General features: G+C 42.7%; 1 protein-coding gene across 1 annotated transcript in view; it reads right to left on the bottom strand.

The window, feature by feature from the left end:
- Positions 1-23,460, bottom strand: part of CORIN (corin, serine peptidase) — a 346,959-nt gene that overhangs the window by 122,234 nt on the left and 201,265 nt on the right. Inside the window, exons 10-11 of the mRNA XM_030191349.1 lie at positions 13,146-13,250; positions 11,133-11,364 (exon numbers count right to left, since the gene is read on the bottom strand). Of these exons, the coding sequence (XP_030047209.1) occupies positions 11,133-11,364; positions 13,146-13,250 (337 nt within the window). The remainder of the gene's footprint in view (positions 1-11,132; positions 11,365-13,145; positions 13,251-23,460) is intronic.

The raw sequence follows: 23,460 nt of genomic DNA on the forward strand, positions 1-23,460 counted from the left end.
TGTTACAATTGTGCTGCTTAATGCTTAGTCGTCCAACCCCCCCAAACCCACTGTACCCACATGTAGGTGCCCCCCTTCACCTCTTAGGGCTATAGTAATGGTGTAGACTTGTGGGCAGTGGGTTTTGAGGGGGATTTGGGGGGCTCAACACCCAAGGGAAGGGTGCTATGCACCTGGGAGCTCTTTGACCTTTTTTTTTGTTTTTGTAAAAGTGCCCCCTAGGGTGCCCGGTTGGTGTCCTGGCATGTGAGGGGGACCAGTGCACTATGAATCCTGGCCCCTCCCACGAACAAATGCCTTGGAGTTATTCGTTTTTGAGCTGGGCGATTTCATTTTCCATTATCGGTGAAAAGCAAAAACGCCCAGCTCACACCTTGGCGAATAAAACATGGGCGTCTATTTTTTTTGGAACATACGGTTCACTCCGCCCCTTCACGGACCCGTTCTCGGAGATAAACGCCCATGGAGATAGGCGTTTCTGTTCGATTATGCCCCTCAATATGTACTAGAACATTATAATTGGTAGTGAAGGGTAAGGCGAAGTTGTAACATATAGATGAGTAAGAAAGTAGGAAGAATTAGAAAGTAAGGTGATTGATTTGAAGAAAGTTGCACGTGAGGTCTGAGAGATGGTTAAATATTATCTCAGCTAGGGTAGGAGTGGATAAACACGTCCCGCTGCCCTATGTGCAGCCCAAGTCAATCCTTGTGTGTGTGAGTGAGACTAACAAGTTAGTTACTTCTTCCGTTAAAGGCTTAGTTGAAGAGCCAAGCTTTCACCTGCTTCCTGAAGTAGAGGTAGTCTTGTGTTAAGCGGAGCCTTTCAGGCAATGCATTCCAGAGTATGGGGGCTACTCCGGAGAAAACTCGCTTGTGGGTATCACATCGTGTAATGTCTTTTGGAGAGGGTGGAGTTAGTGAAAGTCCTTGGGAGGACCTTAGTGTCCTTGGCGGTGTGTGGAGGATCATCCTATTCTTCAGATACTCAGGGCCATTTCCTTTCAGGGCCTTGAAGATCAGACATCTTGTAATTTCCAGCGGCATTATCCCCCAAATTCTTTATATGGCACTTGCATTTCCATGCAGAATTTGAAGAATATTCTATAACAATATGCATAACTTAATTGGTTAATTAGCTAATATGTGCTGTTAATTGGATGTTAACAAGCAATTAGCAGCACTAATTGGCACTGAGATTTAAGTGCACAACTCGCTAAGTGTATTCTATAACATGGTGCACCTAAATTCTAAGTCGCATAGTTGAAACGGGGGCATGGCCATGGGCGTGGCATGGGCACTTCTAATATCTATGTTCATTATTATAGAATACACCCATTCTGTGACTAATTTAGTTGTTTGGATTTACAACAAGTAAAATGTGGCGTGAATAGATGTGACCAAATTTGGACACATGGAGAGTAGCTCGGCGTATTCTATATACCATGTGGAATTTAAGCCTACTCTATAAAATTGAGGTGTACTTTGAGAATATGCCCACGTGTAATTTTTTTCACGCATTGAATTTTCAGGTGCCATATATAGAATCTAGCCCTATAGGGACAGGGAACTCACTGGAGTCACATGGAGATATCTCTTCTCATGTTTCAAACCTGCTACGCTGCTGGTGGCAGATGAAGTTGAGGAACACACTGGAGGAATGAAGGAACAAAATTCTGCTGCTGCTAAGGGCATATCAGTGAGGCAGACAAAGAGTGCTCTGAGCCAGTGCCTTGCTTGCTCACCCCTTAAGTTGGCTCTGGTGAGGCACGTCTGGGAATATTCAGGAGGTGTACACTTATGACCTGGGTTCTGACTGGGCTTGGAATAGATGTGCATAAGTCACATGGAACAATTTATGGCTTAGTATAGGCCTAATTTATTAATAGCAGCACTGCTGATAGAGGGCTGCAAGTAGCATGTCTGCCTCCCACCCTTCCATCATAAACTGTACTGGATACCAGTACCTTACAGGGCCAAATTTAAAACTTGATCTTTGATTTTCAAGGTTCTTAGACAAAATGACCAAAGTACCTAAAGAACACATTAGCCTTACACATGCCTTTAAGGTCTCTTAAGGTAGGGTTACCATACATCTGGTTTTACCCAGATATGTCCTCTTTTTGAGGACATGGCCGGTAACCGGGTGGGTTTTGCAAGCCTGCCCATTTGTCCGGATTTGCGGACAAACGGGCAGGCTGGCGGGCGGACGGGCAGGCGGGCCTCAGGGTGTCCTATCCTCCCCTTCTTTATCTTAGTGTGGTGCCCTGCTAGTCTAGTGGCCTCTTTGGGGCAGGAAAAAGCCCCCTCTTTCCTGCCTTGCGCGTCTGCAGACTGTCTTTCTCCCAGTGCCAATTCATAATGGCTGCTGGGTAAGTGCCACGCAGTAAAAAATAGAAACACACCAAATTCAGAATTACCAGCCAGGGCATGCGGTAGCTGAGCTATAATGATGATTTGGCGCACACTGGACACACGTAGGTCCATATGCGCCTTTGTAAAATGGTCCCAAAGAGAGGGTAAAAAAAACCCTGACTGTTCGGCTCTACTTTTACTTCTTCTGGTCCTTAAATAGGGCAGAACTAGTTCCTTTAGCCCAAATTTTTGGTGCTGTGCTGTCACAAGGCCTAGAGCCCTGCAGGTTAGTGAATTTGGCTTCTTTTAATTGGAGAAGCTCAGATTCCACAATATGTAGTAGCATGGGGGGTGGCCAAGCATGGAGCCTCGATAAACAATCACACCGAGGCTTGCAATTAAATCAAAATACTCTATTCAAGCAGAAAGTAAAACTTGTTCTCTTCACAGGCAAAATAAGATAAGGATTAAAATTTCTAGGAAATTCAAAAAATAATTTTCTGCACTCCTACATCTAGGCTTCACAGTTTAGACAATATATTTCAAGGCATTTAAGCTAGAAGGCGGGGGTGGCATATAGAAACTTGGCATTTCGCCCATTAGATTGTAAGCTCCTTTGAGCTGGGACTGTCCTTTTTTGTTAATTTGTACAGCGCTGTGTAACCCTAGTAGCGCTCTAGAAATGTTAAGTAGTAGTAGTAGTAGGCAGGTCACTTCAAGTGGTCACACCCAGCTAAAGCTAAAGAGAAGATGTGACAGTAGAAAGCAATGAAAACAACAATCTTAGCAAGTCACTTCTTACCAACACAGCAGGAAGTGAGACTAAGCAAAAAACCTAAACAGAAGACAAAAATGCCACTGAAATGTAGATGGAAAGCGATGACCACAAATGCTCGCATTCTAAGCAATAAAGTTCATGACCTGCAAGTCCTGATGTTAGAGGCAGACTTAGACATTGTTGAAATCATGGAGACATGGCTCAATGATTCCCATGAATGGGATGCAAACATACCAGGCTATAATCTATTTAGGAAGGCTAGAGATGGCCGTAAAGCTGGAGGAGTAGCTTTGTATGTGAGAAATGATATCGCAGCAATTGAAATGACAGGGGCCTGGGGAAAGGAAGAAGCGATATGGATCACCTTAAAAAGAGACAATAGAACCTTTGTCCACATGAGTGATGTCTACAGACCTCTAACACAATCAGAGGAACTAGATAAAGATCTGATTACAGATATCCAAAAGTTGTGAAAGAAAAGAGAGGTGCTGTTGCTGGGAGATTTCAGTCTGCCAGATGTAGATTGGAAAGTTCCATTTGAAGAATCGGAAAGAAGTAGAGAGATCGTGGATGCTTTTCAAAGTGCTCTACTCAGACAAATGGTGATGGAACCCACGAGGGAGGGAGCGACGCTGGATCTGGTGCTTACAAATCGGGATAGTGTGTCAAATGTCTGAATGGGTGCACACCTGGGCAAGAGTGACCATCAAACAGTTTGGTTTGATATAACAGCTGAAGTGGAGGGCAGCCACTCAAAACTCAAAAGTCCTGGATTTCAAGCATGCTGACTTTAGTAAAATGGAGGAATACCTGAGGAAGGAGCTGATGGGCTGGGAGGACATACAAGAAGTGAAAGGGCAGTGGTCCAGGCTGAAAGAAGCTATAAATATGGCCATAAGCCTTTATGTAATGAGAGTAAATAAAAGCAAGAGAAAAAGGAAACCAATATGGTTCTCCAAACAAGTGGCTGAGAAAATAAAGGCTAAAGAGTTGGCGTTCATGAAATACAGAAAAACTCAAGAAGAGGAACACAGAGAGGAATACCGGATGAAACTGAAAGAAGCCAAGAGAGAGATACGTCTGGCGAAAGCGCAAGTGGAAGAACAAATGGCTAGAAATGTAAGGAGGAGCGACAAAAATTTCTTCAGGTATATTAGTGAAAGGAGGAAGACTAAAAATGGAATTATGAGACTGAAAGATGCTGCGAACCGATATGTGGAGAATGATGAAGAAAAAGCAAATTTGCTAAACAAATACTTTTGTTCTGTTTTCACTGAAGAAAATCCTGGAGAAGGACCACAATTGACTGGCAAAAGTACATATGAGAATGGAGCGGATATAGCACCGTTCACAGAAGCGAGAGTGTATGAAGAACTTGAAAATCTAAAGGTGGACAAAGCCATGGGACCGGACAGGATCCACCCCAGGATATTGAGGGAGCTCGGAGAGGTTCTGGCAGGTTCTCTTAAACTCTGGAATTCGTTGCCAGAGAATGTGATAAAGGCGGTTAGCTTAGCAGAGCTTAAAAAAGGTTTGGATGGCTTCCTAAAGGAAAAGTCCATAGACCATTATTAAATGGACGTGGGGAAAATCCACTATTTCTGGGATAAGCAGTATAAAATGTTTAGTAGTTTTTTGGGATCTTGCCAGGTATTTGTGACCTGGATTGGCCACTGTTGGAAACAGGATGCTGGGCTTGATGGGCCTTTGGTCTTTCCCAGTATGGCAATACTTATGTACTTATGTAGATTTGTTTAATAAATCCTTGGAGATGGGAGAGATTCTGTGGGATTGGAGAAGAGCGGATGTGGTCCCTCTTCACAAAAGTGATGAGAGGGAAGAAGCCGGAAACTACAGACCAGCAAGCCTCACTTCGGTTACTGGAAAAGGAAAAGGAAAGGATAGTGAATTTCCTGAAAGCCAATAAGTTGCAAGATCCGAGACAACATGGTTTTACCAAAGGTAAATCATGCCAAACGAATCTCATTGAATTCTTTGACTGGGTGACCAGAGAACTGAATCAGGAACATGCTATAGATGTAATCTATTTAGATTTCAGCAAAGCTTTTGACACGGTTCCCCACAGGAGGCTCTTGAATAAACTTGACAGGCTGAAGATAGGACCCAATGTGGTAAACTGGATTAGGAACTGGTTGACGGACAGATGCCAGAGGGTAGTGGTTAATGCAATTTACTCGGATGAGGGAAAGGTGAGTAGTGGAGTGCCTCAGGGATCGGTGCTGGGACCAATTCTGTTCAATATATTTATGAGTGACATTGCCAAAGGGTTAGAAGGTAAAGTTTGCCTTTTTACGGATGGCACCAAGATTTGTAACAGATTGGACACCCCGGAGGGAGTGGAAAACATGAAAAAGGATCTGCAGAAGCTAGAAGAATGGTCTTATGTTTGGCAATTAAAATTTAATGCAAAGTGATGCACTTAGGGAGTAGAAATCCATGGGAAACATATGTGTTAGGCCATGAGAGTCTGATATGTACAGACAGAGAGAGGGATCTTGGGGTGATAGTGTGACAAGGCGGTGGCCGTAGCCAGAAGGTTGCTAGGCTGTATAGAGAGAGGTGTGACCTGCAGAAGAAAGGAGGTGTTGATGCTCCTGTACAAGTCGTTGGTGAGGGCCCACCTGGAGTATTGTGTTCAGTTTTGGAGGCTAAGGATGTAAAAAGAATTGAAGCGGTGCAAAGAAAAGCTACAAAAATGGTATGGGATTTGCGTTACAAGACGTATGAGGAGAGACTTGCTGACCTGAACTTGTATACCCTGGAGGAAAAGAGAAACACGGGTGATATGATACAGATGTTCAAATATTTGAAAGGTATTAATCCGCAAACAAGCCTTTTCCGGAGATAAGAAGGCGGTAGAACTAGAAGACATGAAGTGAGGTTGAAGGGGGGCAGACTCAAGAAAAATGTCAGGAAGTATTTTTTCACGGAGAGAGTGGTGGATACTTGGAATGCCCTCCTGCGAGAGATGGTAGAGATGAAAATGGCAACGGAATTCAAACATGCGTGGGATAAACATAAAGGAATCCTGTTCAGAAGGAATGGATCCTCAGAAGCTTAGCAGAGATTGGGTTGCAGCACCGGTGGTTAGGAGGCGGGGCTAGTGCACCAGCTGTGCAACCCACCAGCTGTGTGGGTTGCACAGCTGGTGGTACCGATAGGAACAGAACGCCATAGCGATTGGACTTAAAGCTAAGTGTTGTCTGCAGGGTACTCCGGGGCTGAACACGAACTGACGCTTTGTATATGAAGTTGATAGAGACACACACACTGTTTAGATAAAATTTGAGATTTATATACCTGGCACAGCAATTTGGAGAATAGATGTTGATGCTGATATGTGAAACAATGGAATTTTTTTCCTAGGCCAAATGATGGGAAACCGAGCTCAAACCTTATAGTCTGCAAGTCAGACTGGTTGAGCGGCTAGGCTGAGGCTTTTTTTCTCCATCTTAAGTGGATGTGAGGTAGCTTGTTATCAGTGTGAGTGACAATACTAATTACACACAGCTGGTGCAAGGCTGGGTTTTTGATTTTCTATTTATTGAGACAAGCTAGAGTGAATTATAGATACAAATCAAGGTCAGGTATACATATAAAGTAGCACACATGAGTTTATCTTGTTGGGCAGGCTGGATAGACCGTACAGGTCTTTCTCTGCCGTCATCTACTATGTTACTTCATTGATTCTATTTCTGCTTAGATTGGATCATTTCACTATTATTATGCTGTTAACAAAATTATAGGTTTTATGTCATGCTGTACACTGTTTTGAATGAAATATCTGCATATAGGTGGTTAATAAATGCAAATAAATAAAATATTGACTTTGGACACTATCACTTGTAGCTGGAAGTATAACATTTTTAACTTTGTTTTGCTTTTTACTATAGTTGCCAATCTGTGTAACGTCACTGCATTTTGTTTCCTTGGGTTCACCTCTTTAAATAGTTGTATGTTCAGGACAGCTTTACACACATGGATTAAATAAATAAATATTGTAGGATAAAGAGAAGGTGAATGCTTGGTGTTAGAATACTAGCTACTAGTCAGACTGAGTCCATGTAACTACCCTCCTCAATCTCTCTCCAGGAAGGTTAAATTGTAGCCCTTGAGTAAGTATGCAAATAAGCAGTTTCACTGTTTTTTACCACCTCATTCACATTCCGCAATATGCTTATGTATTTATTTATTTATTGAGATTTATTAACCGCCTTTATAAAGAGATTCACACAAGGCGATACACAGCAGGTACAGTTTAACATAAAACAATTTTGTTAACAGCATAACAATAGCAAAATGACCAAGTATAAACATAAATACAATAAATAAAGAAAACTTAAAAACAGCAAATTGAAACCTAATAATAGGACTACCATGAAACAACACATCCAAGAGAAGGACGCCCATCACAAAACCTGAAGAAAATCTGAAGAAAAAAAAATGTCCAAGTGCTCGTTAGGGACATCCTTTCAAGTGCCTAACACTTGGACGTCCTTCACTCAAAAAAAAGGACGTCCCTGATGAGCACTTGGACATTTTTATTTCTTCAGATTTTGTGATGGGCGTCCTTTTCTTGGACATGTTTTTCTTAAGACTAAGGTGCCCGAAATGACCACCACTGGAGAGAATCGGGGATCGGGACTTGCAAGGACGTCCAATCAAAACTGGTGTCAGCTAACCGTGCTGTGATTGGCTGAGAGAGACCTGGAGGGGCATAATCGAAAGGGACGTCTAAATAGTTTTGATTTGGGCATCCTCGCACGTCCCGATCCCCGATTCTCTCTTTCTAGGGTCCCGCTCTCTCCCTCTGCTGCACAAAATGCCTGGCAATTTATTGACAGCTATTATACACGGAGCTTGTCTGCAAGTATGAAGCTGTCTTTGGCATGCGCAGAACAGCCAGCATAACGCTTGGCAGCTCTACGCATGCTCAGCTGGCCGACTGGCTTCCCCTCCTTAGGAAGGAAATCGCGTGCAAATGAACTAACAGCAAGCAGCTCATTTGCATGCGATTTCCTTCATGCATGCCTGTTTTTTACTGATTCGCTAAGGGATCAGTAAGGGAAGGGCTCTTTCCGTGGAGTTAATGCATCTGGCTCTTAGTTGGGATAAATAAATGGGTGGCTAAACTCAAGGCAAGTTCTTTGTACAGTTAAATAAGATATGGGGAACTAGTCTAAGGTACAGGGTGTGCAGTAAGTTAGTCAGTTTTAACTTACTGAACCTTAACAGTACAAATTAATTAAAGGAAAAGTGAAAAATGTCTCTGATTATTGCATATGTTTTAGAAAAATAATGGAGATTAATGCTTCATGTTACTAATAAATCTAATCTACACCAGACAGACACATTCTATAAGAAATGTTGGGATAGAATTTAGAATTATATATTGCACTTAGACTGAGAAAGTGCATCACTGTTGCATTAGCTGAATTTAGTGGAATCCACACAGGAAAAGACAGGTCAAGTGCATTGATTTGTCTGTGTTGTTCAGTGTAATTAATCACTGATATATTTCACCAGGGGCATGTTGTTGTTTTCAAAGGCAGAAACAGCAAACTTTTGAGAAAATATTTTACCCCACCGTTTACTAAGCCACGCTAGCCGCTGCTGTGTCAGCATTACCGCACCAAGAGTTGTTAGTGCGACTTAGTAAACAGGGGGGTTCGTCTTGTAATATTCTATGGAAAATCACTATGGATAGTAGCTGAATTTGATACTCAAACTGATAATTAGGGGATCTGAGTACCCACGGCTCTCTCTGTGATAACTTATCACCTCCCCTCTCTTCCTTTCCTCCTCAGTTATTTCTTTCTCCCTCTTGTGACCTTGTATTTTGTACTATTGTTTGCTTATTAACTATTGTACGCCACATTGAGCCTGCTCTTGGGTGGGAATACTGTGGGATAGAAATGTCATAAATAAATAAATAAATAAATAAGAGTGCTTTTCTGCTATGGTTCTTCCGCTTCCTCAAAAATGATAGATATTCAAGGTAAAAACAATATGCAAATTGTTTTTAAAATAAATTAATAAATCCCTTACATCTTCGCTGTGGTTATCCTAGAATCCAGACCTAGATGAAGATCAGAAGGACTAGTATTCATGGTCATTGGAGTGTAGAAATCTACTGCAACAGAATTTAACTTTTGAATGGGTAACTATAATAAAATGAGGAAAATGGTTTAAAAAAAACCTAAAAGAAGCAGCTGCAAAGGTTAAGCATTTAAATCAGGCATGGATGTGGTTTAAAAATACCATATTGGAAGCCCAGACCAATTGTATTCCACAGATGAAAAAAGGTAATGGAAAGGCAAAACAACGGCCGATATGGTTAAAAGGTGAAGTGGAAGAGGCTATTAGAGCCTAAATAACATCTTTCAAAAAATGAAAAAGGATCCAATTGAAGAAACAGGAAGCAACATAAGCACTGGCAAGGTAGATGCAAAGCACTGATAAAGAAGGCAAAAAAAATTAAAAGAATCTTGCTGTAGAAGCAAAATCTCATAAGAAGATTTAAAAACATATCTTTAATTGTTTGTAAGACATTTCAGCGCAAAGTCCTAGGGACAAAGCCAGGGCCGCTGAGAGACTAGACCGGACCCGGGGCAAGGCCGCCCCGCCTCCGCTCCCCCCACTGTTGCCGCCCCCCATTGCTCCCCCGCCACTGCAGTCCGCGGTCTCACCTGCCTGCCTCCATGGCTCTGAGCCCCCTTCATTCAAAGTGGCAGGTGCAGATCACGTCTCTTCTGGCCTTCCCTCCCTGTGTCCCGCCCTCGGTTGATGTAACTTCCGGTTTCTGCGAGGGCGGGACACAGGGAGGGAAGGCCAGAAGAGAGGCAATCTGCAACTGCCGGTTTGAATGAAGGGGGCCCGGAGCCGTGGAGGCAGGCAGGTGAGACCGGGGACTGCAGGGCCAGCGGCCTGACCCCGGCGCCGGGCCCCCTTGGAGGCCCGGGAAATTTTGCCCCCCCTGCCCCCCCTCTCGGCGGCTGGCACTCGTCCTAGTGAATTCTCAATGCACTTGCACAGGAGAAGGAAGGACCAAACAATAATCATTTAGGGGTCCTTTTACTAAGCCACGTAAACGTCTACATGTGCTAAACACACACCAAAATGGAGTTACCGCCCGACTACCGCGTGGCTCTTACTGTAATTTCATTTTTAGCGCGCATCCGATACGTGCATCTGAAAAATATGTTTTATTTTCAGACACACGTAGCGGATGTGCGCCAAGTGGCACCTGACGTCTGTAGGTCATTACCGCCCAAATTCTTTACCGCTAGGTCTATGGCTGGCGGTAAGGTCTCAGACCTAAAATGGACATGCGGCAATTTTGATTTTGCCGCACGTCCATTTTCAGCAAAAAAGGTCTTTTTTACAGATGCGCTGATAAATGTTTCTGCGCACGCCTAAAACCTGTGCCTACACTACCACAGGCCATTTTTCAGCGTGCCTTTGTAAAAGGACCTCTTAATGACCACAAAGTTTGTGCAGGGACATAGGGTATGGTAAGATTAAATAGATAATCCGGGGAGCCTATGCGCAATGCTTGGAAGGTCAATAGCAAAACTTTAAATTGTATTCTGAACCAGCCTGGTTTCAAAGTAGGGAAGAAAAGGAATAGGCAAAACTGCTGGGTCAGAAAAAAAAATGTTGATTGTGTTTCCATGCTGTCACTTGTCACAAACTTTCTAACTTTCATATAAGAAACTGTACTTAAAAGGTAGTAGGAATCCAAATGCACTCAGAGGCCACTTGTTACAAATGATTACTTTGCTTCAAAATGTTTACACCTTCTTGGGTTCACACTCTTCACCAGAAAAGATAACATTCAAAGCAGGACAACAAAACAGTTATCTGTAAATCATGTACTCCGTTTGGATTCTAACACATGAACTTTTCATTAGGACTTTATTTTGCATAGGAGCTATTTTTCTGTGCAAAGGAACTCAAGGACAGAAATCAGACACTGTACCTGCAGGGTGGGATTCGCTGAGTTGTTTGAGGATCACACTTTGGTACCAAAATAGTGCATGCAAAGAACATCAGATACTTGTAGCAGTTAGTCTGAACCAGCGCTGGGAAGAGGGAGGACTCCCAGCTGATGGATGATTCTTTCTGCGTTCTGTGTCCTAAATAGTTCGGGAAATGGGTATAGTTGTATGGTAGGTTCATGCACAATTCCAGAGTAATTGGTTCACACTGGCCTAACATAGGGAAAACAGTAAAGAAAAACAATTAGACATTCATAATGTATCATTTCAAAGAGATTTCCCTTGAGTTTCTTTTTTTTTTTTTTAATTACTCCACCAGGAGAATTTGATTATCACGTTTCTTCCCATTTCCAAATTCAACACTAAACACTAAGGGACCCTTTTACTAAGGTGCACCGAAAAATGGCCTGCACTGGTGTAGGTGTGTATTTTGGACGCACGCAGGTCCAATTTCTCAGCATGCCTGGAAAAAAGGCCTTTATTTTTTGTGGCCAAAAATGGACATGCGGTAAAATTAAAACCAGCACGTGTCCATTTTTGGCCTAAGACCTTACCGCCACCCATTGAGTTTGCGGTAAGGTCTCATGTGTTAACCAGGGGCATAGCCAGACCTCGGCGGGAGGTCCAGAGCCTAAGGTGGGGGGAGCACATTTTAGCCCGCCGACGCAACCCCCTGCCACTTTCGAGACCCCCCCTGCCACCAACCCTCCCCCGCCACTTTCAACTCCCGCCGCCGCAAGGTACCTTTGCTGGCGAGGGTCCCCAACCCTCGCTAACCTTAGTCTTCTTCAGCGCCGGTCTCCGGCGTGTTCGCTGATCTGTGCTGTGAGTCCTGACGTCCTGCATGTTTCTTTAAGTGAAAATGAGCATGCTCGGTTCCACAAAGGAACGTGCAGGATGTCAGGACTCACAGCACAGATCAGCGAACGCACCAGAGACCAGCACTAAATACGACTAAGGCTACCCCCGCCAGCAAAGGTACCTTGCGGCAGCGGCAGCGGGTGTCGAAGGTAGAGGGGGCCAGGACTAAATCTGTGGGGGCCCATGCCCCTGTGGCCCCACCTAGCTATGCCCCTGGTGTTAACCGGGCAGTAGTCGTCAGCGCGCTTAAACTGCTGATTGCCACAGGGTAAGCGCCACGCGGTAGAAAATAGAAAATATTTTCTACTGCGTGTTTTGGAACTGCATCAAAAATGGAATTACCACCCGGGGCACGCGGTAGCCGGGGGGGGGGGCGGGTAGTTCCAATTTGATGTGCGATGGACGTGCATAGATGCCTACGCGTTTTAGTAAAAGGGCCCCTAATAGTACTGGCTGGTACTTGAGCATGCTACAGCTATACTGGAAGGTGCTCATAACAAAACATCAAGCATCACAAAATGCAAAGGAAGATATCAAAACGAATTATTACTCCCACAGAGCATACATCCTTTACCAAAAAATTTAAAAGTTTGGCATCTTTTACACAATGGAAAAGATTTGCGTGAAGGGCTATTACAGACATTCTCCAAGAATAATCTATTTTAGATACCTTGTAAAAGCAACATGTGAAACATGGTCCATGTTGGGACCCAAGAAAGATGTGGTGGGGTAAAAACAAAAATGAAGCATGCAGTGGACATCTCAGAAGAGCTGAGGGTCTGTGATAGTATAGGTGTCTCTAGTGTTAGTACATGCTAATTTTTAGCGCACGCTAAAAATGCTAGTGAGCTTATAATGCAGCTTAGTAAACAGGGTCCTAAGTGGGAAGTTACCAATGTGGGTTGACATTAAGATGTGTTACTTTACTGTTAATCTCAGTCATTAGTAACTAGTAGGTCTCATTGCATAACATAGGACCTGCGCTAAAATACCATGAATTACTGGTAAAATAACCCATCTTAATGGTAACCCACATTGATAACTATATCCCTAAATGTGGTACTTGATTTATTATTATGAATACATTCGAGGTGAACTGTACTGCTTGAGCTGGCTCTGGAGATGTTACTTACCACAGTTTGTCTGGTTTTGGTGTGTTTCACAATTGAGACTACTACCACAGGAACCTGAACAAGTAGAGTTAATGCACTTCTGATCCCCTTCACATGGTATCATATCTTCAAGAAAAGAAAAGAAGCTCACTTATTTCTGCTATTGGTCAAGGTGATTCCAACACAATTAATAGCATCATATTGATGGCAGTAAACAAAAGCAACTTAAGTGACTTCCAATTAGCCCATCACATTCATTAGGAAAATGCAAGAGCATATTTAGAAAGCTAAGAGAAGGACTTCGTATTAAAGTTCTAAACTATATCATGTGAATCGAGAGGTCCTGGGTTCAAATCCCAGATGATCCCCCAATTACCTGTAGTGGAATGCAGTGGCGTAGCGAGGGCGGCTGCCGCCCGTGGTGGTTCGCCACTGCGCACTCCCCCCCCCCCCGGGTGCAGTATGACACCCCCCTCGGTGCATCAACCCCCCCCCTCAGCACATCACCCAAGCCCCCCCCCCCCCCCGAGTGCATTCTTGCCTGCCGTGTGCACGCCGCTGGGGGGGGTGTTGGTTCCGCTTGTTCCCTGCTCCCTCTGCCCCGGAACAGGAAGCAGGGAACCAACGAAGCTGACACCCCCCCCAGTGACATGCACCCGGGGCGGACCGCCCCCACTGCTCCACCCTTGCTACACCACTGGTGGAATGTGCTTAGGAAAGTACAGTTAATCACAGAACTTAGTAATACTCTGCCAGAGAGAGAAATTCACCCAGCCTTGCAATTCTCTGGACTCATGTGTCTAGGGAATGCTACTACAGAATACCAAAACAGGGTTTGTTTTCCACTAGTAGTACTCAATGATTATATATATATATATATATATATATATGTATATATATATATAATTAGCAAAATGGCAACCAAGTACACAAAATAAATACTGCTAGAATTACACAAAAATGCCTAAGAATAATAGAAAAATAGAAATCTGCATATATATTCTGTTACAATACTAAGAATTATGCCTGAGAAGAGAATACTAAAAGCCATGCCCATGGGTGCTAACACAGCCTTTGGCAAACTAGAAATAGTAACTATCTGTCCCCAAACTATAGGACTTCACCATCACGTCACTTGCTTCTTAGCTGGATTGCTGGATGTAAGGCCAGATTCTTTCCATCGACTTCAGCTGCTTAAACAGCGACTCTACCAGTAAACATATGGTTTGTGCAGAGATAAGTTACAGATCTCACCAGCACCGATAGCTGGTATCTCACACAATTATCAACTAACACTTCTCTGTAATGCTGTTATACAGAGAGATTCAGTACTTAGAAGGCACAGAGAGATAGTCTCTCTCCAGAGCTATGAGCAGTGTCTGTCCTGGTCTCATGCCAAAAACTCTTCTTTGTTCTTCTTCAAGTTCGGTACTAGACCCTTGTCCACTGTCTTCAGGTGACTGTTTTGGCCTAATCAGATCACGCATTCGTCCTGTCCAGCAGATAAAATACAGGCCTGGAGAACAATGATGTCCATAGTTGATTCAGGCACACTCCCTGTTAGTGCTGGTGATGACCAAGGGGCCCACAAGCCTCTTATCATACTTGTGTCAGTGTAAATCTATCTTGTTACCAACTTCACCCACAAAGATGAAGTGCAAATATTCTCTGTCATGTTAATGTGTCATTGAGCTGGCAGGCAGTGAGATGCAGGAAACATTCAGGCAGCCATATCAGTATTGCTCTGAAAAGATGGCTCCTGGCCTGGTCAGAGTTTGGTTCATAGGTCTCAGTGTGCAAAAGTTGATACACCGGGGACACCCCTACAGGTCTACAATGTGCCATGACAAATACAGAGCTTAGAGATAATGATTCATTCCATTACCCTGTGATCCTCTCTGACAAATTTCATTGCACATTGAATACAAATAGGTCAGGCTTTTAATGAGCCTTTGGTTAGGTTTGTCCAACTAATAGATTCGTAGCTGATTTGTTAAAAGAAGACACAAGTCTATCAAGTCAAATTTTCTTCTTGTTTCCTAGTCATTTGTTCTACCTGGTAATGCAGGAGAAGGTGGGGAAACACTGTGAGGTCAATATTCAAAAACATATATGCAGTTGGAAGTAGCTTTTACCACATAAGTGATTTTTATTTTAAAAAACACAACAAATCCATGATAATTGAATGAGTAATTTTGACCATGATGGGGGTCAATTTTCAGCTGGCAGCGGTGAGTGTTTTTTTAGCTGCCGGCAGCATTATTCCCGGATATTTGATGCCAAGCCATATCCGGGCACAGGCATTGAATATCCTGATTTATGTAGCTGGCTATCTCAAATGCAGTTAAGTGCGATATTCAGCATTTAACCAAATATGCGATACCATTTAAAGATAGCACTGACTTTTATGCAGTCTGATTTGACTGCTAAACTTAGGTGGTTAAGTGCCATTATCAGCACTTAACTGTAATCTGGGGTGTTTATATTTATGGGTTTGTTCACATTGTGTTTGGATGATAGGATGAGACAGTGTGTTTTTTCGGTATTGAGTTTTAGTTGAAATGCATTTACCCATGAGTTCATGATGTTCAAACTTAGATTGATTTTGTTGGTGATTTCAGTTGGATCGTGTTTGTAAGGAATATATATAGTGACATCGTCTGCGTAGATGAAAGGATTAATGCCTAGGTTGGAAACGGACTTGGCTAGTGGGGTCATCATTAGGTTGAAGAGGGTCGGAGAAAATGGTGATCCTTCAGGAATTCAGCAGTCTGCTTTCCACGGTGATGATATGTTTGTATTTGATTTTACTTGATATGTTCTGGTGGTTAGGAAACCCTTGATCCAACTAAGTATTTTTCCACCAATCCTGAAGTAATCCAAGAGTCTTAGTAGTATATTGTGGTTTATCATGTCGAATGCGCTAGACATGTCAAATTGGAGGAGAAGTATGCTTTTTCCTGTAGCTATTTCTTGCTTGAATTTGGCTAGGAGAGTAATTAGTACTGTTTCAGTGCTATGGAGAGGGCAAAATCCTGATTGTGAGTCATGTAGTATAGAGAATTTGTTTATATAATTAGTAAGTTGTTTGGTTACCATGCTTTCCATCAGTTTGACTACCAGTGGGATAGATGCTACTGGGCGGTAGTTGGTGATTTCGTTTGCTTTTTTCTTGGTATCTTTTGGTATTGGGGTGAGTAGGATATTGCCATTTTCCTTAGGGAAGAGACCTTGTTGGCGCATGTAGTTTAGGTGGGATGTGAGTTCAGCTATGTAACAGTTGGGGGCAGATTTTATTAGGTAGCTGGGGCAGGTATCCAATTTGCAGTGAGTGTCAGAGAATCTATTAATCACCTGGGTAACTGTTTCGGCAGTGAGGAGGGCAAAGTTTGACCAGGTTTGGTCCGCTGGGTATTCTCCAAGGGTTGGGTCTAAACTGTTTTTTCCTACTCGCCAGGGCCCTCGTTATTGGTGGGTAAAAAGCCCCCAGACACACATGGCCATTGGTAGGGAGCCCTTACCGCCACCCACTGAGGTGGCAATAAGGGTTCCCGTGCTATCCCAGCAGTAACCGGGCAGTGCGCGGCGATACCTGATTACCGCCGGGTTATCACTATGCAAGCCATTTCCCAGGGTTTTCTTTTTCCTCCGGAAATGGTGCATGCTTGGGGCAGAACTTCCGCCAGCGACTGCGTTGGGCCAATGGTAGTCCTGGAAGAGCGAGCACTAAGACTGCTCTGTAAAAGAGCCCTTTTATGTCATCGGCAAATTTAATTACCTCATTAGTTATTCCGATCTCTAGATAATTTATAACTGTTAAAAAGCAGCGTTCCCAGCACAAACCCTTGGGGAACCCCGCTATCTACCCTTCTCCATTGAAAATGCTAACCATTGAACCCTACTTTCTGTTTTCTATCTTTCAACCAGTTTTTAATCCACAATAAGACATAACCTCCTATCTCATAACTTTCTAATTTCCTCAGGAGTCTTCCATGAGGTACTTTGTCAATTGCCTTGTGAAAATCCAGATACACAATATTGACTGGCTAGTTAAGAACCCCTGTTCTAGTCATTTATGCAAGTGGCCCTTTATGCATCTTGTAGAATACACCACACTTTGGGCATACTTGGCTAGTGGGGGTATATGCTTGACAGATGGAATGCACAGTTACACATGTAAATTATAGCATTCTATCATTTACCTGCATACATGCTAACATTGAGGCAAGGGCATTTACACCAGCTATAGCGCTCTGTGGTAATGTGATTGAGGGTGTAGCTTGGATTGGGTACAAGCTCTGTCATATGCACAGGGTTACAAGCAAGCAAAAAAAGGCTTTATTGTTTGACTCAACATGTGCCTGCTGTTACTTCACAGGCTTTAATCCAGCACAAATACAGTCCCTTTATTTCTTTCTGGTTCCTCACTTATCACTGTCAGTGCTCTTTCTTTAGGGCTGGCTTTCAGCCTAGCCCAACACAGTGTCTATTCACACTCTCCTGGGTTTCTACTGGGCATTCATCAAAAACAAGTACTTTCTGACTATAATTCAAGGTGTCTTCTATCTGTCAAGTCTTCCCACAACAGCTCTGAAGCCTTAAGCTTGAGAACACACCACTTTCCTTACCCTTGGCTCAGGTACTGTGCATTCACCTTGAATGGAGACCTCTTCCCTTAGGTTCTCTTCTCTGGAGACCTCTTGCCTCAGGGCCTCCCTTCTCTCTCCCTCCTGAAAACTGCTGTATCAGGGCCTCCCTGATCCACTCTACTCCAAGGTTTTTAACTATCAACTTGCCTGAGCCTCGCCTCTCTGACATGGCAGGTTTAGCGACACCTGCTGTAAGGTGGCTTAAACATAACCTCAATGAGGGAGTGTTCCTTGGGATATCTGCTGCTGTACCATTCACTCCCTCACAGGCTCATGTAAATGATTACACCTTAATGTACACATATTTTCAGCCATTTGCACTAGTATTTTATAAGCAAAAGTTGAGTGCTAATTTTCTTTACACCATAACCAGTGCCTATAGAGAATTCCCTGTTATAGTCTTACCCTCTGACATAGCTGCTTCAAGTTATATGTGGATATTCAGTGGTGCTTATTGACAATTAGACACAATCCCATCACAGTGGATTGCTATATCTAACTATGGATTATTGCCACTCCTTCTATTTAAGGTCAATTCAAGTCTTAAACAGGTTATACTTTCTACATTCTGGAAACATGTCTTAGTGCATCCAATTCTGAAAACTGGTTTGTCTGACGCATCTGCTCTGTCAAGTTTTAGACCTATTTTTTCTAATCTGTGTGATCTAGCAAAAGTTACAGGACAAGTAGTACTAGTGCAGTTTAATAATTACAGTCCAGCCAATATTGTAGAAGCAGGAGGATAGACAAGAGGATGAAAATGGTCTTGGCAGTTACGAATGAGATACTCTGAACTGAAATAGGTTGTAGTCTGTACTATTGAGGGTTAGATCAACTTATAAGGAGAACTTCATTGCCTGTTGGTAATGTAACCCTAGATTAAGTTGGGCAAGGGGTTGTCTCTTAGCTATGAAAGGTCCTGATTAGTGGCTAGGATAACGAATCCACTTAATAGATTCAAATACTGAGGCAGGAAGCCTGTACTAAGGGAAAGTCAGTTGGGTGAATTATATATTCATTGTCTGTTGAAAATCACTCCAAATTAAATTAGGCAACAGGATTACATACAGATTTGAAGCCGACGGTGAAGCATCCAACTAATTTTGTGAATAAAGCTGATAAATAGCACACCAGTGTCCTGACTCCACTATGGGAAAAGGGAAGAATTATGAACTCAGGAGTGCGTGTATATTTGCTACCATGTACAGCAGGAGCAGCCATTTTAGAAACATGTATGGGAGACCGAAAGGAGTCCAAGAAGGCAGATTAGCTCAGCTTTACTCTTTCATTGTTTAGTTTCCTGATTCCTTTTTCCAGTTTGCCATGCCTTTGAAGCATAAGATCTGGCATCTGTCAGTAGCTCAGACTTTGACTCTGGTTCAAAAGAAGATCTTTGCGTTCATCAGTCATTCCTCAGCTCCCGGAGATGTGTCTCCCACTACCACCTCTGAAGAGAGACAGCTTTGATGGGGTGGGATTTCTCCTTATGAGCACAATATGCCACTATGCCCAGCAGAAAGTTCCTTTACTGTGGAGGCAACTGAATTATGTTCGTCCCTTGGACTCTGAATTGCTGGGGTTGGGAAGAGAATCAAGGCTGTAGTAGGTGTTGTGTATTCTAGTCTGAGTGAAGAATCATGCTCAAGAAATGAACTATTGCTGGTGCAGAATGGTCCTCCCACTGGGGCTATCAGTGAGGATGGAACTGCATTTTAGAACATCTGTGACCTCAGCCCCAGGGATTTTGCAATACTGTTGATCTAGTATGGGGGGTGGGGAATGACAGAGGGCATATGGTCTAGGTTACAAAAACTGGACTCTGAAATTTCTAACTATGCTAGTGATCTTACTGCTCCACTGGGCAGGGTGGACTCAAGCAAAATCCCAGCATAAGCCTACAAAAGTCATGGCTATAGTACTGAAGTTGAAAGCTGTTGTTAAGCAAGTTCGAGAGTTTAATGCCACTGTAGATCAGGATAAGATTTTACCATATCAGAAGACTCAGCAGATTGAGAATTTTAAACATCACTTAAATCTTCCTTTTGATAATTTCCTCAAACCACTGGGAGTAGCTCCAAGGGATCTGTTTAAATAGTATCTTACATAGTAACATAGTAGATGACGGCAGAAAAAGACCTGTACGGTCCATCTAGTCTGTCCAACAATTTAAACTCATATGTGCTACTTTATGTGTATACCTGACCTTGATTTGTTTCTGCCATTTTCAGGGCACAGACCGTAGAAGTCTGCCCAGAACAAGGCCCACCCCCCATCTACCTGCTCCGCCTCCCCCCACCGGCTCTTGTGGAGGTTCTTCATTTTCTGTCTGATGCGTGCTTCTGAGTTCGTGTAAAACCTAATGAGGAAATACATATGTATTCTCTTTATAAACTAGAGAATACATGTGCAGATTTTTGGCCCCCAAACACAAACAAACCACACCCCTGATATGCCCCTTGAAATATCTGTATTTATTTTATTTATTTATTTATATATATATATTTTTAATTTTATTGCATTTGTATTCCACATTTTCCCACCTCTTTGCAGGCTCAATGTGGCTTACAATACATCATGAATACTGGAAATACATAAGAAAATAGACATTTAGTATTACAGAAAGATATTGAGGAACATGTATGGTGTGAATCTCCAAATATAAACAGTGGCTTTCGGAAATCACCATTTACATGTCACTTTTTACATATGGAAATGCCTCTAAAACAAGAGTTCCCAACCTAGTCCTCAGGACACACCCAGCCAGTCATGTTTTCAGGATACTCACAATGAATATGAGAGAGAGAGAGAGATTGAGAGAATGTATTTCATGGATTTATATCCCGCTTTAAAATCAAAGTAGGTTACAATAAAAACATTCACAATATAAAACATATCCATCAGACATTAACGGACATATTGACTCATAAATCTTAAGCACTATAAACATATTAGAAAGACTAATCTTACATACAAGAGCTGCTAAGACAGACAAATCTTACATACAATGGAGGCAGTGCATGCAAATTGATTTCATGCATATTCATTGTGGATATCTTGAAAACCTGCCTGGCTGGTTGAGAACCCCTGCCCTAAAATATGGGCCATTAATCTTTGTGATCCTCTGGAACCTCTTCATTCTACTTCAAAGACTACTGAAATACCCTAAATCAGCTCTTCTTCCTTTTCGTACTAAGGATAAGTAAAGGATTTTCTGACCCCACAATCAATAAGGAAACCAAAAGAGGAAAAATTTAGGGCTTCTTTTGATTCCTGCACGACGAGTAAGAGGAAGCCCATTCAATTCCTATGGGCTTCCTCTCATTTACTGCGCAGAAATTGCTAGCAGTGGAGGAGTGGCCTAGTGGTTAGGGTGGTGGACTTTGGTCCTTAGGAACATGAGTTCAATTCCCACTTCAGGCACAGGCAGCTCCTTGTGACTCTGGGCAAGTCACTAAACCCTCCATTGTCCCTTGTAAGCCGCATTGAGCCTGCCATGAGTGGGAAAGTACAGGGTACAAATGTAACAAAAATAAATAGCATGGCTTTGTACAAGAAGCCCTGAGGAAGAGGTGAAGCTGTGACCGTTGATTTGGACTCTGCCTTTATAAACTTTAAAATAAATAGTACTTGTTCAAACAGTGTAGCTGAAGTTGTGGAGTTTTACATTTAGATGGGATAACAATACATGAAAAATATTGTGTTACTGATTTGTTTAAATAACACTACAGCTGCTACACAGTCTAAAATTCTGTGATAAAATATGTATGAAATCACAGACTTTATTACTACTACTACTACTACTATTTAGCATTTCTATAGCGCTACAAGGCGTACGCAGCGCTGCACAAACATAGAAGAAAGACAGTCCCTGCTCAAAGAGCTTACAATCTAATAGACAAAAAATAAAGTAAGCAAATCAAATCAATTAATGTGAACGGGAAGGAAGAGAGGAGGGTAGGTGGAGGCGAGTGGTTACAAGTGGTTACGAGTCAAAAGCAATATTAAAGAGGTGGGCTTTCAGTCTAGATTTAAAGGTGGCCAAGGATGGGGCAAGATGTAGGGGCTCAGGAAGTTTATTCCAGGCGTAGGGTGCAGCGAGACAGAAGGCGCGAAGTCTGGAGTTGGCAGTAGTGGAGAAGGGAACAGATAAGAAGGATTTATCCATGGAGCGGAGTGCACGGGAAGGGGTGTAGGGAAGGACGAGTGTGGAGAGATACTGGGGAGCAGCAGAGTGAGTACATTTATAGGTTAGTAGAAGAAGTTTGAACAGGATGCGAAAACGGATAGGGAGCCAGTGAAGGGTCTTGAGGAGAGGGGTAGTATGAGTAAAGCGACCCTGGCGGAAGACGAGACGGGCAGCAGAGTTTTGAACCAACTGGAGAGGGGAGTGGTGACTAAGTGGGAGGCCAGCAAGAAGAAGATTGCAGTAGTCTAAACAAGAGGTGACAAGGGTGTGGATGAGGGTTTTGGTAGAGTGCTCGGAAAGAAAGGGGTGGATTTTACGGATGTTGTAAAGAAAGAAATGATAGGTCTTGGCAATCTGCTGGATATGAGCACAGAAGGAGAGAGAAGAGTCAAAGATGACCCCAAGGTTTCGAGCTGAGAAGACAGGGAGAATGAGAGAGCCATCAACAGAAATAGAAAACGGGGGGAGCGGGGAGGTGGGTTTGGGGGGGGAAATGAGAAGCTCGGTTTTGGTCATATTTAATTTCAGGTGGCGTTGAGACATCCAGACAGCAATGTCAGACAAGCACGCTGAAACTTTGGTTTGGATGCAAGGTGAGATATCAGGGGTAGAAAGGTAGATTTGGGAGTCATCAGCGTAGAGATGGTAGGAAAAGCCATGGGATGAGATTAATGAACCAAGGGAAGAAGTGTAGATAGAAAAGAGGAGGGGACCAAGAACAGAACCCTGAGGTATGCCAACAGGCAGAGGGATAGAAGTAGAAGAGGATCCACCAGAGTGAACACTAAAGGTGCGGAGGGAGAGGTAGGAAGAGAACCAGGAAAGGACAGAGCCCTGGAATCCAAATGAGGACAGGGTATCGAGAAGTATGCTGTGATCGACAGTGTCAAAAGCAGCGGAAAGATCAAGAAGAATGAGGATGGAATATTGACCTCTGGATTTAGCCAGTAATAGGAATGTAACTATACATCCCTGAGATGTAGTTAAGTTTGCATGAAATTTTGCTTCTGAGAAATGTTTGCTTGTAAACTTATTGCTGAAAGGCTAATGAACTCATTTGCATGATATTTGATCTAATTGGTGATCTACTATAAGTTTTGTGAATTGTTTCACAAATACAAAATTATGCATGATAAATATTTGGAGTCAAATCCAACTAACTAGCCACCTGAGCATAACATGTAAGTCCATTTCATAATTCACTTCTCTTTTTTTTTACCTGCTATTCATATAACTTCCATTAAAGTGCATATTAATTTCACCTGCATATTTGTTCAGATTGTGTATCCATTCAATGCAAACTTTTAAACTACTATAACATTATTCAGTTTTTATCCAGTTACATGTCTTATTGTTCTACATTATTGATACATTTATAAGAACTGTCTATTATCATATAGTTTCTCTTATGGAACAGAAGTTATAAAACATTGTTATTTTGTATTGTATTTGGATGTTTGTTATCCTTAAAAACTTAATAAAATTTACTTCAATCGATCTT

The sequence above is a fragment of the Microcaecilia unicolor genome, chromosome 2 (genome assembly GCF_901765095.1).
Source record: "Microcaecilia unicolor chromosome 2, aMicUni1.1, whole genome shotgun sequence".
NCBI lineage: Eukaryota > Metazoa > Chordata > Amphibia > Gymnophiona > Siphonopidae > Microcaecilia > Microcaecilia unicolor.